We start from the raw sequence: 16,559 nt of genomic DNA on the forward strand, positions 1-16,559 counted from the left end.
AATGTCTGTAATATAAAGAAACTGAGTGCATGCACCCAAAAAAGCAGAAGTTTGACCATAGCATCCATGGGAGGCTTCTACATCACACCTTTAGCATCTGAGGAGGTCAGACAGGGCCACCCTGAAGACCTACACAGAACAACCTACAGGCATCTCAGGAGTTTCCTTGCATTGTCGCTGCTTCAACCTCCCTGGCTGAACTTCTGCAGAGAGAGAATTGTCGTGCAGCTCAGTACTCACCATGGACAGTGGTGAAAACTTGTAGCATCCACAGAATTTAATATAGGACTGCCTGCCTGTCAAAGGAAAAAACTTAAACAGCAAAAAACACCTACTCTCTAAAAAGTGTGTCTGTGGAGTACAGATATTCTCTGAGAGAGGTACATCTTTATATGATAACTCACAGGAAGGAGACTCTCCAAGATTATGAAACAGAGACAAACATAACAATTGCTTTATCTTGAAAAGCACTTGGAAAACTTCCCTTGGGGAGACTGCAGCCAATTCATTTTTGCAGAGGAGGAAAGATCCCCCCACTGGCAGGTAGACAGCTTATGCTTTAGGAAGGGAGGAGGGCATGCTGCTCACACGTATGCCAGTAATTTGTTGTCAGGGAGAAAGGAGGTAATGAGGCTGGACAGGCTGTGTAAATACCAAAAGCCCAAAACCTAGCAAAGGAAGAATCAGACACGGAAGGCAGAACAGCAAATACCAAGAGGATGCTGTACTCAATACAAATGAATTCTCCTAGGATCATGTATTAGAAAGCATAGGATTATCTTGCAAGAACAATAGGTACAGAAAGGAGGCTATTGAGAAAATAAGGATTGGTTATATGAGTATTTAAGGGCCTGCAGGAATGGAGAAGGGACCAAGGCAAATCGTCTTCTTAAAAGAAGAGGGGGGTGAGTAAAGAGAGAAAAGCACTTAGAAAAAACATAACGAGGCAGGACAAGATTGGTGTTTGCATAAGTTTTTGCGGCAAGGGGAACATCTGCTCTGCAGTACAAAATTTGTTTGCTGCGTCCCTTGTTATTTCAGCTGGGATCTACTGGAGTATATATAAGGGTGATGCCACCACAACACAGTGATTACCTCAGGCACAACACCTCCCCTCATCTGTGCAGTAATGATGGTGGCTGAATCCTGCAAACACCAATTACATAGAGCAGCTCTCTTCAAGGACTTCAAGTCCAGAGCGTGTCTTTGTGGTAGAGCTATCCCAGGACACTGGAGCTAGCCCCATTATTATGGTATAGCATAGGGATTTGCCACATGGTCTACCTTAAATTCCCTCCAGAAAGATAATTTCTAGTTTTATTATTGCATTACAGCATAGGATGACACTGCAGAAAATAAAATGACAATGTTTGGATATGCCATTGAACACAAACTGCTCAAATACAGTCACTAGAGCTGGTCACACAAGGTGACAGCAAGAACTGTGCTTAAGCAAGAGTACCAGGGGCTAGCAAAGGGAGCCCACAGCCCCCCCAGCTCCCTACCAGCAAAGGCAGAAGCATGGTAAGAGGGATCTGGTGGTTGGCATGGGAAAAAAGGCAGCCCCTGGCTAGGGAAGTAAAGTGTCTGAAGGGATGTCCCATGACTGTTTGAGGATGTGCCAGTACATAGAGCAAAAATGGGAAGGGTTGGAGGGCCAAGGGCTGGGCAAGTCACAGGGTAAACACGCTGCCCTCCCATCTCAAAATTAGCGCTGCAGAGCCTGATCAGTACTGCTGGTAAAACAGCTGTAGTGGGGCATTGCTGAACTGCACTCAGTAACTCCCACCTCCACCAGCTTCCAATCCACAAAAGGCAAATTCTGATTTTTGTCCTGTCAGTGACTTTGTCTCAATCTTTGTACAGCTCCAGATGCTCCTTAGAACAGAGCAAGTAATATTTTTGCTTCCCATTTCAGTTATTTTAAAGTTTCCTTATTTGTAACAGCCACTTCTTTAAAGTGAAATTCGAGTCTAAATGAGGACACAGCTGCTTCCTCCTCTTCCCTCATCCCTGCATTAGCTGCAGTTGGCAGTGAGCCTTGGAGCATTTTCATTTCTTCACGTTAAATATTTTGGAAAACAGAGATTAGTCAGAGTTACCAAAGCGATGTTTTCAATAGCTGAGAGTTCAATAATTGACTTCCTTGAAATTTTCAACAGCTTCTAGTTACTTCTGAAGTCCCAGTCCACAAAACAGACAACAGCAGGATTATGTACTTTTTTAAGGTTTAGCATGATGCATAACCTGCTCCTTCTTTACCATTTCATAACTGAAGAAATTAACACAATCAATAGCTTGGCAGCAGTGATTAGGGAGCCTGCCATGTGGAGCCCAGGCAGGTGTTCCTCAGGCTGAGTATCAGCATCACACAACTTCCCAGTTTACACAAACAGCTCATTTTGTCCTCCTGATCAACCGGACACCATGGCATCTTCACCTCTAAAATCAGTGTTAGCATGGCTTTTTGGTCAAACACAGACTTCAGGATGCCTACACCTACATCCTGGACGGAAAGATTTAAGATTGCTTTGGACAATCTCAACAACCATTTGATTTTGCTTATAAACAAGAGCCATGCCATTTCTTGCTTGCTGTTTCATATTCCTCTACGTTAAGTCAAGACAATCCTCCTCAAGTGTGATTACATCAAAACAGTTTGTTCACATCTTTGACCACAGTCTCCTCAAAGCAAGCATAAAGCTAGTAAATACTGATGATGTGCATCCAAATTATTCATGGGATGGCTTTACCTCAAACGTATCAAAAGGTATTAGAATATTCTTTGCAAAACCCCAGTTTATCCCATCAATTTTCTCACCTCTGTTTTCAGTGGCACTGTACGACAAGCAGAGGATTTCAGAGCAGCACGTACAGTGACAGCAGCTCATTTCTTAGTATTTTTTACATGCTGATTTACATGCTGGTTTGAAGAGACATGAGTGGATTTATTGAGAAGATAAAGGTGTATATAAAAGTCACACCTACTAAATGCATAGGAAAGTGATATGTGAGCAAAGATAGTATCATATATAAAATATTAATCATGTGTCGAGGTGTCTCTTGACAACCTCTAACTTAAATGAAAATTAAACATGTCTATTATAAACATTTAGACTTGGGAGACCAACAGACTAATCTGGTGCATTTAAAGCTGGAACAATGAGGTGTATGCTTTAATGTGATTGAGTCACAAAGTCCTAGGGGTAGGGGAGTGGATTACTAAATCATCTAGTAGCTGATGCTTGTTTAATGACAGCATGTCACAAAATAAGAGAGAGGGACAACTAATATGATGTTTCATTGTGGCCTATACACAAGACTGGCCACATGACAAGATGTACTACTGTTGGAAAGAATTGTCCAGTATTATCAAATTGGAAAACACAAAATTACAATTGCAACACAGAATAAAGTTCCACTTTTGGCAGCTTCTTGAAACCTCATGAGTGATAAGTTATGTCTTTCTTTTGCCAGGATACAGTTAATTAAAAATTCCCAGACAAGTGAAATACAATACTCAAATGCTTGAATGCTTAAGCACTGGGTACCACAAATAAAATCATCTTTATTAATAAGATTATCATCTTTATTATAAAGTCTTTTATAAAATAGTCTTTATTAATAAAGTCTTTTTTTTTTTATTCTCGTCGCCACTTTAAAGAATTTTGTTTAATGGCTGAAAAACAGAACTGAAAATGAAGACCTAAAATACAAAACCTGTCAAGGCACAAACTATAATTACTCTGAAAACAGTATAGCCCACTCTGAAAGAGCCGCACTCTTAATCTAAATATCCAACACAGTAAGAAGTTAAACACAATTCCAATTACCTCTGCACTGCCAGTTACAGGTAAGCACATGGCTCTGGAATAACAATAACTTCATTCTGAAAGTTTAACTAATTTCTAAATTAGACTTTGGAATCAGATACAGACCTGCTGAGGTAAAGTCTTTAAGTACTCTCAGTCTATTAGCATTCTACTTATGTTACACTATGGGATAACTAAATCAACTTGTTTCCACCAGAACAAAAAAGGAGCCCTCAAAAGTCAGGAAGATCCCAAAGGCAGTGTGAGGAATGGCTGCCTCCTTTTAGATCCTGCCTAGTGATATCCATAAGCTTTTCCAGTCCAAACTGTAGAGGATAGCCCTCCAACAATTTAAGAAGTGACTCTTGTATCACACTCTGCTCAGAAAGGGCTCACAGGGTAAACACCAGAAGTTTTAAGTGGTCTGTGAGTTCATTTTCAAGCCGTGTCTGACCAAGGAGCACAAGCTCAGCCCTGCACAGCAGAACTAAGGAATAAAATCAAAGAAGCAGGCCTGCTCAAGCATGCAAACATAAACTACTCCTTCCAGAGTCAGGTGGTCTAAGACTTAGACCAGGCTGTAATACATATCCAAAGGCAATCAGAGAAAGCTGCATGCTTAACCCTGATCTGTAGTGACACATGCCTAAGCACACACCGGCAGCACCGGCAGGCCAACCAACAGTTAAGTTTAATAGCAAAAGGAGTTAAAAAAGAAAATTCAATACTCCATGTGGAATCTCAAGCACAGAAGAACCCAAACTTCCCACCCACCCCTGGAGTCACAGTGAACAAAGCTCTCTCATTATCCTCCCATGCCCTATCCCCCACCTCCCATCCCTCAGTTACAGGATATTCAGCAAATGAAACATGCACTTCATATTCCCAAAACAGCAGAATCAGAAAAACATTTGACATTTCAAACTTCCACCAAAGTTGCTTTAATAAGTTATGTGTCAGATGTTTCACTTTCCACAGCAGAAAACAGCAAATTCAATAATCAAAATGGCAAAAAGCTGAAATAAAATGCTGTGAATCTGTTTGGCACAAACAGGCCTGCTGTCTTTGCTAAAGAGCAAATCTGTTGACATTGAATATTTTAACACAGTGATCAGCTCCACAACTTGCAAGCTGCAACCACTTGCTGCTGTTCTCATCATTATGTCCAGCTCTGCCTGCATGATGTCTCCAACACAAGCGTTTCACAGCAAGAGCATGACTTTGGCTGCAACAAAAAGAAATCCATACATAACTGCAAAATGTTAAACACAGTTGGGCATGTCAGTGTAAACATCAACATTCATATAATTAGTACTCTTCAGTTAGCACTACCAACTGATGAAAACTGACTTGTGACAACCAGCAGGTATTAAGTTCTTATTAAGTAGAGTCATTAACACTAATGACATTTTATCCTCTCACTCATCAATAATTCAAACAGCTATTGATTTCCAGTTTTACCACATTAAGCTGGAGGTCAAGCATCTCAGTTACTTAGATATGACAGATATCTGGCTTTTAGCCTGCAATTTCCTGTTATCTGGTGTCTCTTTCCCATTCACTTCAAGCACACACAGGCCAAAGTCACCATCAACTTCCATTTCTGTTACTATCAATGCCAGTGTGTTACAGAAGAACCCAGGAGAGTGCTTCAAGTGAAACATTCAAAGCCTCTCCTGAGTCTCTCTAGCTGTCACCACGGCAGCACCACATATAACTTGTCATTCCTTTGGTTTCTGCCAGAAGCTGCTCTTGAAAACTTGCTGTCATCCACTCCAAAATGTTTTGCTGATGTATACAGACAGTGATCCTTTCCACTCTCTCTTCAGTGTTTTCTATAATCACATTTATGACTAAAGGTAAAGCTTTATTTTTTTTAAGTAGGGCCAAAAAAGAGTAATACTTCTTAAAGCACTGGCATAGCATGAAGTATTTTGGGGTTTAACCCACACCCCTCTGGTTTTTCTTCAGGTTTGTTGGGAGGTTTTTTTAATACATCTAAATAACCAATACTTTTATTTCCAGGTTTTGCTTCAAGACATCTTTAGACTAACAAGAACCAAACTTTTCCTAAAAGGATAATGATTTTTGGTAAAGAAATAAACTAGATTCATGTATTTTATAGTGTAAGAACAGAACTCCAGCACTATTAGTCTTAAGAATAATATTCCATTGCTGCTAACTCACTTCAAAAGACATACCTGTTATCTATCTCAACATTTGTGATCCAATCAGCCACTGCTGGTTCTTTCCCACTTTGCTTCCATGTATACAAGGTAATCTTCCCATTCTCTAAGCCTACCGCAATAATGTATCTATCAAAAGAATAACTACATTAGTTTCATTAGAAATTACAGTAGATAGCTTAGTGAGGTCAGTTCTAATGCAGGATAGAAAGAATAAGCACTCAAGCACTGTTGTTGCACCTTGCCCTTCAAATCAGTATTTTCTTTTCCATGAAAAAAATTAATATATCACAATTTACATCAAAGCTGCTTCACAAAAAAAATGAGCAAAGGAGAAACCTGCTGCATATATTTGGTTAGGAAAAAATAAGGATGTTATCACAACATCATATCAGTCAATATTGTTGGAACAATTAATGTGTTTTGGGTGTGTTCATGCCTCTCTCCCTCCCCTCTCTCACTTTCATTTTGCTTGTAACACTGTTTAGAGACATCACCATATACATGAAAAGCTGGCTAGGAGAGGAAAAAGTAGAGACCATTCAGTTAAAGAATGGTCAAAATAATTTACAGGTATATTTTGGGAGCTATTTAGCCACAAAAAACTAGTTGACTAAAGGTATAAATACCAATTTCATATCAAACATAAAATGACATTACAGAAAACCAGCAATACCTTCCATCAGCAGTAAGCACACGGCTGATACCAACAGCAGTCACAGCATCCCCAGCATCCAGCACTGTTGAACAAGGCTTGATTGAATCCAGCATATTCCCTTCAGTAACCACAGACAAATCACACTGGCCCCAGATAATGACCTATAAGAAAAAGAGTCATTTAGGAACTGTCACTTCAGTCTTGTTAATGCACATACAAAAACATAAGGAATAACTTAATTCAAATAATTCCAGGGCACAGAATGAAGTGCATGACCCTGAAAATAGTAAAAAAATATCTCTACCTACAAAGATTCGACTTTGTAGACAGTCTGTCTGATTTCATTAAGGTTACTGACAACAAAACCAGATTCTGTTATGAAAGTTAAAGAAAAACTTGAGACCCATAGAATTATGTGACATATGCTTGTCTTATTGCATGAAGAAAGAAGGGAGAATGTCCAACTCTCAGCCCACAGTCTTGTATATACATATTCAAGCACTTTATTTAGCTTATGACAGTATCACTGATTTCTGTGCTAATACAAGCAGTAAGATTTTTGTGTATATATAAAATATGGGCTCATTAGAACACAGTGCTTGCTATTCTAAAATACATTTAAAGTAACTCTAGGTTTTCTTAATTCCTTTAACATTAATTACCTTTTTGTCCCGACTACCAGTAATAAAATACTTGCTATCTGGTGTCCAATCACAGGACCAAATGATTCGACTGTGAACAGCTGTATTTTTATCTGTGTATGCACAGCAAGTGAAGACTGGTCCTGGAATAAAACACATAGAGGAAAACCCTGGTTTCAACTTTACATATTAAAAGTAATTGTTACTCTTTCTTAACTCTATGTCAGAACTGCAGGAATACCTGGACATTATTCCACTCATCTTTATAGCAACTGGGAATACTTAGGACAACATGATTTTTTTTCTTTTCCCAGCACTTACCACAGTGGTAACTAGCAACTGCTCAAGACCATATCAGTCAGCCCTTATTCCCCTAAAACAGTAGGAACAGTTCAATATTTTACATACATTTCTTCTTCAGAAGAACTTCAGTCCAAGTATAACACCTTCAGGTTATTTCTATTGAGTTGTTTGTAAGAACACTGACTTCAGAAATTTTTGAATAGTGAAACATTTACCATGTGTTCAGGTAGCCCCAGTAATTTCACTAGAGTTCCTATTTATCAGAAAAGCCCCAAGAGCTCAAATTATAATAGTCTAATTCTAAAGATGAATGTGTTCCCAAAGAGATAGGCTGCAATTTCAGCATGTATACAATCAGGCACTAAATCTGATCAGCAGATCAGTAAATGAGAATGCTTTTCCTAAGTAGAAAAGGTTGTCATTTTGGAGCATAGACTTTGAATAACCACTTCTTGGGATGCCAACAGCAGCAGTTTTGCTCTACACTGATAATGATGTTATTTGTAGACAGAAGGGTTATTGATGAACAGATGAAAAGAGGATTTCCTCTACTTGCTATGAGTATTCATGATCCTTATCCTGAAACATTGTGTAACTATGGTGGACAATCTGCCAGGCTTTAGAATAGAAGTCTGAATAGAACAGAAATTCAAGCCAGGATACAACCGGACACTGTCTGAAGGGGCCAAAACTCACTGCCAAGTCTCTAGGAACATTCTATAGAGCCCAGCAGTGTTTATATGCTATTAAGCCAAGAGTGCAATGATAATCGCTTTCAACACAAGCATCTGTTCTAGGATTCTATTAAAGTGTTCAATAGCAATCTCCTCATGATTTTGCAAGGCTCAAAGTCTTAATGAGAAAGTCAACTGAATCCTTACTATCAGCTCTTTTCCCAGACATAGCCAGTCCTAGTCAAATTAATCAATTGTGTAGGATTATCAGAAAGCCACCCCAAAGACAGAGATTAATTGTGTCAAGAGTCTCAAAGTGTCATGCCCTGCAAGCAGGGACAAGGCAGCCCTAAGAAGGATATGGGAGCAGCACAGAACCTTCCAGCTCTGCCTGCAAAGAGCTCTGCAATGAAGGCTTTGCTTGACAGAATGCCAATTTGAAGTTCAGCATGTATACTTGATTTCAGTAAGTCAAACATACAATCACATGCAGAAGGCACGAGGACTAGCAGACTTCATTACATCCATCAATTAAACAGCATTTAAAGCCTGATTATACTCTTCTCTGCATTTTAATTTCCTTTCTATCTTTCCACACATTATTAGTTGCATTTCTTACATCCACAAGAGTCTACAACACTATTAATTCTTCAAAGTTGTAAGGAAAATGTCCATTAAAATATTTTATCAATTCTCTTTCAAGTATTTTGCAGCCAAAAACGGCACAGTCTACAAATGTGTATATCCACTTCATCTTACCTGACTCTGAAGAATCTTGTTTCCTCCACAATGACCAATTCCTGTCTCTAGAAACAGCTAGTAAAAATCTGTCATCAGGAGAAAATGCCAGCTGAGTAACAGTCAGATTGTGAAAAGACAAACTCTCCACTTTCCTCCAAGAAGCAGTGCTCCACAAAATAATTGCTGCATGTTCTTTTTTGGAAGACTGTATAGATGGGAAAAAAAAATCAGCGCATATTAGTAAAAGTATAAAAGTCACATTTCAAAGTAGTAAGACATTAGACAGCCTGTTTTAAGGCTTGCAATAAAGTAAGACCCAGCTTTCCTCTGGGAAGTTTCAAGATTGTTTCACTACTTTCTTCTAATGCTGACAATATTTCCACAAGAAAATCCTTTAGACCTACATTTGTTAGAATTTATCTTACTAAAACATTTAAATGAATCATATTCAATTTAGGAATACTAACTTATTTGCAATTACTGTCACCTTTGAAAGGCAGCTGTCACTTATACAAAATCTTCCACATTTTTGTGAAAGAACAGAATTCAGCCCAAACTGAATTCTGACTCCTGCTCTGTCAGTCCTAGAAATCTGATAGCACTTTTCACTAGGTGGTGCTAGAATCTTTTCTTACCTTACATGCTGAAGCAATTATAGTGTTTGAGTTATTGCAAGCAACACAAAAAATTTCATATCCATGTCCATATCTGAAATACATGTGAAAACAAATTTAACACATCACAATCATTTCTGCAGTATGTATCAAAATTCTTATATTAATTTAAATCCCTTTTCAAAAATGAAAGGCACCTGCCAGGAACTTTTCACTACTATTTCAGTATTACATCCCAAATAATTTGTTCACCATTCAGTTTAAACATGTGCACAAATTCTTGCACTAGAAACTGGCTACAGAAAAATCTTTCTAACCCATTCCATAGTCCTAAAGCATCAGCACTGCAAAAGCTACCCTAATGATTAACAAAGCAGATCAAAGCACCATTTAATGTATCCTTATTTTCTTAGAAAACAATTTTAACATTACCAATAAAAATCATAAGCCTTATATTTGAAATCCACTCTAGAAATATACCACAAACATCCAGTCAAAGGATGTTCTTTGAAATACCACAAGATTTTTGAACTAAAGGCCAAGAATCATGCTGGAAAAGCAAAACACCTCTGTAAAACACCCAGAATTTCTAGCCTTCTCCAGAAATACATTTTTAATGAGTCTTTGCATGAGTTCTGAAATCCAAGCTCACATATCCAGACTGGTATTTAACTAATAACAGAAATTCCATACAGACTAACACAAATTAAAATCAGTCACAAAACAGACTGGAAGTAAAGAAAAATCAGAGATGCAATCTATAAACAGTAGACAAGCATCTGCTCAATACCAGCTGGGTGGAGTGGTTTCCTATGATTCTCCTATATCTGACAACATGGGCAGTTCTCTTAATAAACTCCTTTGGTCAGCAGTGTTAACTTCTTATATGGGATTGATATTTATGGCATTTCTCTTGCAGCCAGAACAGCCATCTACTTAAATGACAAATTACTGTCCAGGCCTGTCAAACTGAGCCCAAAGCATCATTGCTGGGTATATGCCATCAACAGACTCCCACAGTCATGTCTGAAGACTGGGAATGCACTGGCTTTTCATGAAATGTAACTGTGCCTGGACCTTTTAACAGAGAGAAGGACTGGTATGGACCCCTAATTGGAATGTTAAGTTGCAAATCTGATGGTATCTTATAATGATGAAGGTGCTACTGCATGTCTTACTCTTTATTTGCCACCAGCAGGAGTTTTATCATAATGCTTACTTTTAAAGCACATTTCTGGAGACTGTTTTGTAGTGAAAAGCATTGCAAGTCAATATTCTAAAACTAGAAAATATTTATTGCATAAAAGCATAAATTTCCCAAAATTCAATGGAGGAAAAATAGCCTGTGAAACAAATCCTCAGTTGCTTTGGTTTTAATCTCCTAAAAGTAGTATTGAAGAGCAGTTGATAGCAACATTTCAAGCTTCTGCATGCAATGTTGTTTTTGCTAAATGGAAGTACCAAAAAGCAACCCTTCTTATTAAATTAGCAGAAACATATAATATTGTCTTTTTCAAAGTCAAATAAGCAGGACTACCTTAAGTCAGACCAGCAGCTGTACAGCCTACTGCTACCTCCAGTAAAGAGAATTAGGCTACTAACAACAGAAGATGCTGTTTTAAAACAGTGCATGAGCCTTGACAAGCATAGGAGCTACAACAGAACTCCATCCTCTGATACCATAAACATAATCTGATTTTTTAACTACATAGTACACCACCAAATAGAGGTTCATAATGAAGAGTACTGCATAAATGAATAATAAAATTGTTTTTTCAACCACAAGCAATTTTGCCTCAGCACTGTGCAATTCATAGCATTTTTTAATGCACAGGTAAACTGATTGGACTTTCAAAGTGTCCAGACAAATGAATACAGTAATTTTCTAGTGTCAAAAAGGATCTCTTTCAACTTCCAAGTTATTACATTTAATTACATACATATAAACATATACATTTATGTCAACACTCAGGCTTTAATCTCAGCATGCTGCATATGAATTCTCTATGACAATTTTTCAAGAGGATAAAGAATAGCATATTCGCACAAGATTTACCATATTTTTAAAGTTATTATATTATGTAAAAAATTCAGCAAGTTCTTCATACGAAAACCTCCTCAAGCTAACACTTTGAAAAACCCAACACTAATCCTTCAAAATTTGGTGTCAAGTTAGAGCTAGGAATACACAAATGTCAAAGACAAACAAGCTATTTTTAGCAAGTCAGTGCCTCACACTGTTCTTCTGCTGCTATGGCAACTTGAAATCTACATTATGTGATTTCACGTTAGTTCTTTCAAGATTATTCTGAGCAAAAAATCTGAAAGTCTATGAATGCTTTACATCTTGTGGTTCTTGCATAAAATAATCTATACCATTAGCTGTGTGTCTAAAAACAGAAAAAAAATACGCAGGTAAGTCATCTGAAGATCATAATAAAATGGAGTTCTTTTAATGAATGCAGGATATAAAGGCAGATAAGCAGTACTCCCATAGCAGAGTATAAAATATTAATGTCCCACTAGACTTTGTGACATGTAAAAAGCAAATGAAGAAGAATTTTGGCCTTGGCTCCTTTTCACTACTTGAACATCCCTTATCAATCTACTTATAGGAGTGCATTAGGAGCCATAGTATGCACAGGAGAAACACTTAAAGTAACAGAAATTACAAAATGTGCAGATTTGGTATAACACCCACTGGCTTTCCTCCTAAAAGCACTTTTGAGTACAAACACAGTAACAGAGCATAAAGAATTCAAAGCAGATTTACTGCCCAATTGAAGGCAAAGAAAGAGCTCCCACAGAATTTCCCCCTTGGACAAATGAAAGCAAACTGCAAAGTGTTTTCCCAAAGCTTTTTATTTCCTCCCTCCCAATTGAAGTTACAAAACTGGTAATGTATAGAGGTAACTGTAATCATCAGCAAAGGCTCAGCATTCTCCTTGTTCCAGTATGAGACCCCTCTTTCAGCAGATTCAGATAAATAAACCCATAAGAGATTGAGATTATTCAAATTCTTTGTGCTATACTTTAAAGATAGATACTAAAACTTTGAAGACTTTGAAAATATAGCCTAATGTTACCAAGGTCCTTAGGGAACAAATCAAGTGACAACATTCATGTGAAAACCATTGTGAATTTCAGAAAGGAAGAAAACACAGCTGAAGAATTCTAAAGCCCTGCAACCTCAAAATTATTATCATGACCACATAACTCAATTATCTTTGCAATGGACAACCACTCTGCCAATCCCAAACAAATTCCCAATTCAATACTCAAACTGGGTATGTAACCATCTTACTCAACATCCATCACTTTGCTCTACTGCTAGACACTCATCCTGGTTTGGCTGCTGCTTCCATCTACTGCACCTTACAACTTTGATAGGCATTCAGGACAAGCTCATCCATTGATGCCTCGGCCTTTACTTCCATACCACAAACTTCATCGGCAAGCCTCTGCCATGAAGGGGAAAGATGCAGAAAACTCCTTTCACAGAGAGACCTTCAGTACAGACAAAGTTTTAAGGAGAAACAACCAAGTAAAATAAAATTGTGACATATCAGTTCTAACTGTCATTTTCTACACCATTTCCTAATTTTTATAAGTATATGATTTATTTATTTTACAAGCAATACAGTGCAAACAAAGACAAATGAGGTGGCAATATAGGAAGAGTTACAAGACCAGACTACATTAATATGTTGCAACAGCTTTATGGAAATTTTGTAACTCAAATAAGAAAAGGAAAAATAAAACTTACAACTTCTGAATTTCAGGCCATAAGGTATTCTGCAGCAAGTGATCCTCTGGTGGAGGTTCTAAAAAAGATTTGTACAGCATATTCAAATTTTATTTTTTCACATCAGCTAAATAATGCTTCAAGTTCACATCATTCTCTATTTCCTACAACAGAAATTAATGACATACCTGTAAGGATCAAGGGTTGAAAATAAATCTCTGGATACTGATTCGAAATGGCATTAAATGATTCTTCATCCTCATCTGGTTGAACAGCCATATCTCCTGTTCAAAGTAAGGACTTCATTAGTCATAGAACACGCTTGAAAGGAGGGAAAATATGAGGACTTACTATACAAGTAAAAAAATCTATATTTTTTACAAGTAATTGAAACTAGGCTTTTCCGCTTACAGAGTTATGATAATATGAATACTACAAACTAGTTATTCTAACTATATATATTCTGTATATGAGAATGAGATTTTAAGAAAATAATCTTTCATTTCGAATCTGACCTCTCTCCATCAGTACAACCTTGCAGAGATTTCTAAAAAGAATTTGGCTGAGCAAAGCAGTCACCAGAGTTTAATCTGTTTCCCCAGTGCTAAACCTTTCCTTCTGTATATGAAAACATTTAAGACAAAAACCTCTGATACAAGTGATGAGCTCCTAAATTTGATGTAGATGACTAAATGAAAAGCCATACTTGAGCAAGTGTATCTATACCTTGCAAACTTCAATAAAACTACTGAGGGCTCAGTCCTTAGCTTTAGGCAAAAATACAAGAGGTAATTGGAACTAGTTAAGTGTAAGTTAAAATTCAACTCTGTCCTTCATTGTGAAGATGTTAAGAAAAAGGTACAGAGATGGGGAACAACTCCTCTCGGACAGAATCTACCTTTATGCCAAATGCACATTTCAAGTACAGCAGCTTCAAAAAGCAGGTACAGAAAAACCAAAGCAAAGACTATCTTCTCTCTTCTTGAAAATGAAATGAGTAACATTCATCTAAGACCACTATCTGATCATCGCCTACCATGAAGACTCCTCTGAAGAGTGAGAACACATCTGTGGTATTTTACCCTAAGCCATCAATGCTGAAGCTGAAGCATTGTGTGAGCAGTGGTGGACAATGCAAGAAAATTCTATTTATGGTGCTCCTTCTGTGTGGGCCACAGGAAACCAATGGAAATTAGTTATTCTGTGTGTGGCAATAATCTAGAAGAAGGAAGTTTTGTTCCCTCTCTCATTGGAAGAACTCATGAGAAAGCACGGGAAAAGAAACTTTGTCAAAATATATTTGATGTGTTATTTGAAGTACAACAAAGTTGGTTTTTGTGTCACAAATGATTTAAGAAAATTTGGCTTATTGCCATTGAAGACGCTGGAGACAAAGCTTATTAAAATTCTTCCTCTTTTAGATCACACCTTCTGATAAAGTTTAAACAGAGGAAAAGCAGGTCTGACCTAATTCATAGATTCCACTATAGTGCATTTTTACCAGAGACTTTATGAAAAACTGGACTCCAAGTCTCATTCCCAGTCTCAGGAAAATACTTTTTATCATTTTAGGGAGCTGTTTGTCCCTCCTTTCTTGTTCCCCCACAATGCAATCTCCACTGCCTCTCCAAGATATTAGTTACTGTTGGCTAGCTAATGCTTCCTTACTTGTGGTTTTTCTATTACTTGTAAGCACCACGTTTAGGTGCCAGCAAAGAAATTTGCATTATTTTATTTCTAGATTGTGAACTTGCAGTCAAGCCTACACTAACAGACCTAATATGTACACTAAAACAATCTCTTAAAGAAAGTTTCCACATGAAACATCACAACCATTATTTCTCATTAGCAATACCTTCAAAAACAGCTTTATTGGATAATCCCAAAGCTGGCACTGTTGCACCTTCTGGAAGATCAGATGACTGCTGAATTAAATAAAAGAAAGATTACACACGGATTGTCACGTAGGCTTGGATTTCAAAGGCCACAAATTAAGGAATTCCCAAGAGTTTCTAGTGTTATTTTCCTAGAGAAGTGAAGGAGGCACTTTGAAATACTTGTCAAGAACGTAACCTGGACAAAACAAAGATCATTACCCTGCTAGGAAGAAAAAAGAACCAAAACCAAAAACCAAAACAACACCCCAAAAAACAACTAAAAAAAACTTTTTTAAGACCCCAGCTCAAGGGTTTTCTTCACCCCTAATTGCAGGTTTTCTTCCACAATTATATTTATTCCAGCACACACATGACAATTAATCTATTAACTGAGAGCACTGCAGTTTTTAACACAATAGAACTGGGAAATCATTGTTCTGAAGTGAAATAATAAAGCAGCATTTTGGAAAAGAGAACAGAGGGTGACTGCCTGTGACCACAACTTGAAACACAACTCAGTAAATAGCACAGAGATGTGGCTGGAATACGTGTCTGTTAAGAGCAGCGCAAGGGAAAGATGAATCATCAGACAGAAAATACTTCCATAATGGTATAGGGAAAAGAGTAAAAATCTAGAAAGTGTATGGGAACTTGGGGACCTTTGTGCAGAGATAAAAAAAGTTTTAATAGCTACAAACCCACTCCCTTACAGTATCTGAAAAGTTCAAAGAAAGACTATTTTACAGAATTAATAGTTTAGGTGACAGCTTAAAATTTATTTAAATTTTCATAACTAGATGAGAAAATGTATCAGAGACACATACAAGCATAAGGCCTCTAAACCAAAAATGGCTCCTCGTTACAACCCAAAGTACAATAACCATGGATTTGAACTGAATATAATCCTGTTCAACACTTTTTGAATATAAAGCTAGTTTTTTGGTTTCAGATACTTTTTTGGGGAAGGCATTTGAGCCAAATTAAGAAAAATTTTCCCCACTTTAATGATAAAAAGCTTTCACAGAAAACAATTTCAAGAAAGCTATTTAAAAGCAGCTGTATAATTAGAGCTCATAAAGCCTTCCTCTTTAATGAAAGCCCATGTGAAAACAGTTTGCGATATCATGAATCAAAAAACAGCACTCAGAGGAAGAACCAATATGAAAAGTCTATATAAAGTAAAATAATGACATCTGCTAGCATTATAAAAGCACAATGTTATTTGTATAATAGTCATTAATGCAAATGCTTACGAAGTCTTGTGGAATTAAAGCACAAAACAGCTACTTATGTAACATCTTGCTATCA

The 16,559-nt window shown here is 37.3% G+C and overlaps 1 protein-coding gene across 4 annotated transcripts in view; it reads right to left on the reverse strand.

Moving 5' to 3' along the window:
* Positions 1 to 4,722: 4,722 nt before the first annotated feature.
* The window catches only part of ELP2 (elongator acetyltransferase complex subunit 2), a 37,754-nt gene continuing 25,917 nt past the window's right edge, over positions 4,723 to 16,559 (reverse strand). For 2 of the 4 annotated variants that reach the window (XM_085052329.1, XM_085052328.1), the window contains exons 14-22: positions 15,230 to 15,296; positions 13,563 to 13,658; positions 13,396 to 13,453; positions 9,651 to 9,723; positions 9,034 to 9,220; positions 7,319 to 7,440; positions 6,675 to 6,817; positions 6,014 to 6,127; positions 4,723 to 5,037 (exon numbers count right to left, since the gene is read on the reverse strand). In XM_085052329.1, coding sequence (XP_084908455.1) covers positions 4,881 to 5,037; positions 6,014 to 6,127; positions 6,675 to 6,817; positions 7,319 to 7,440; positions 9,034 to 9,220; positions 9,651 to 9,723; positions 13,396 to 13,453; positions 13,563 to 13,658; positions 15,230 to 15,296 — 1,017 coding nt within the window. In that variant the 3' untranslated portion in view covers positions 4,723 to 4,880. Of the gene's footprint in view, positions 5,038 to 6,013; positions 6,128 to 6,674; positions 6,818 to 7,318; positions 7,441 to 9,033; positions 9,221 to 9,650; positions 9,724 to 13,395; positions 13,454 to 13,562; positions 13,659 to 15,229; positions 15,300 to 16,559 lie in introns of all 4 variants that reach the window. The other 2 variants (XM_085052325.1, XM_085052326.1) reach the window with 1 other exon arrangement.

Source organism: Lichenostomus cassidix, chromosome 2, assembly GCF_008360975.1.
Source record: "Lichenostomus cassidix isolate B80296 chromosome 2, HeHo_3.0, whole genome shotgun sequence".
Lineage (NCBI taxonomy): Eukaryota > Metazoa > Chordata > Aves > Passeriformes > Meliphagidae > Lichenostomus > Lichenostomus cassidix.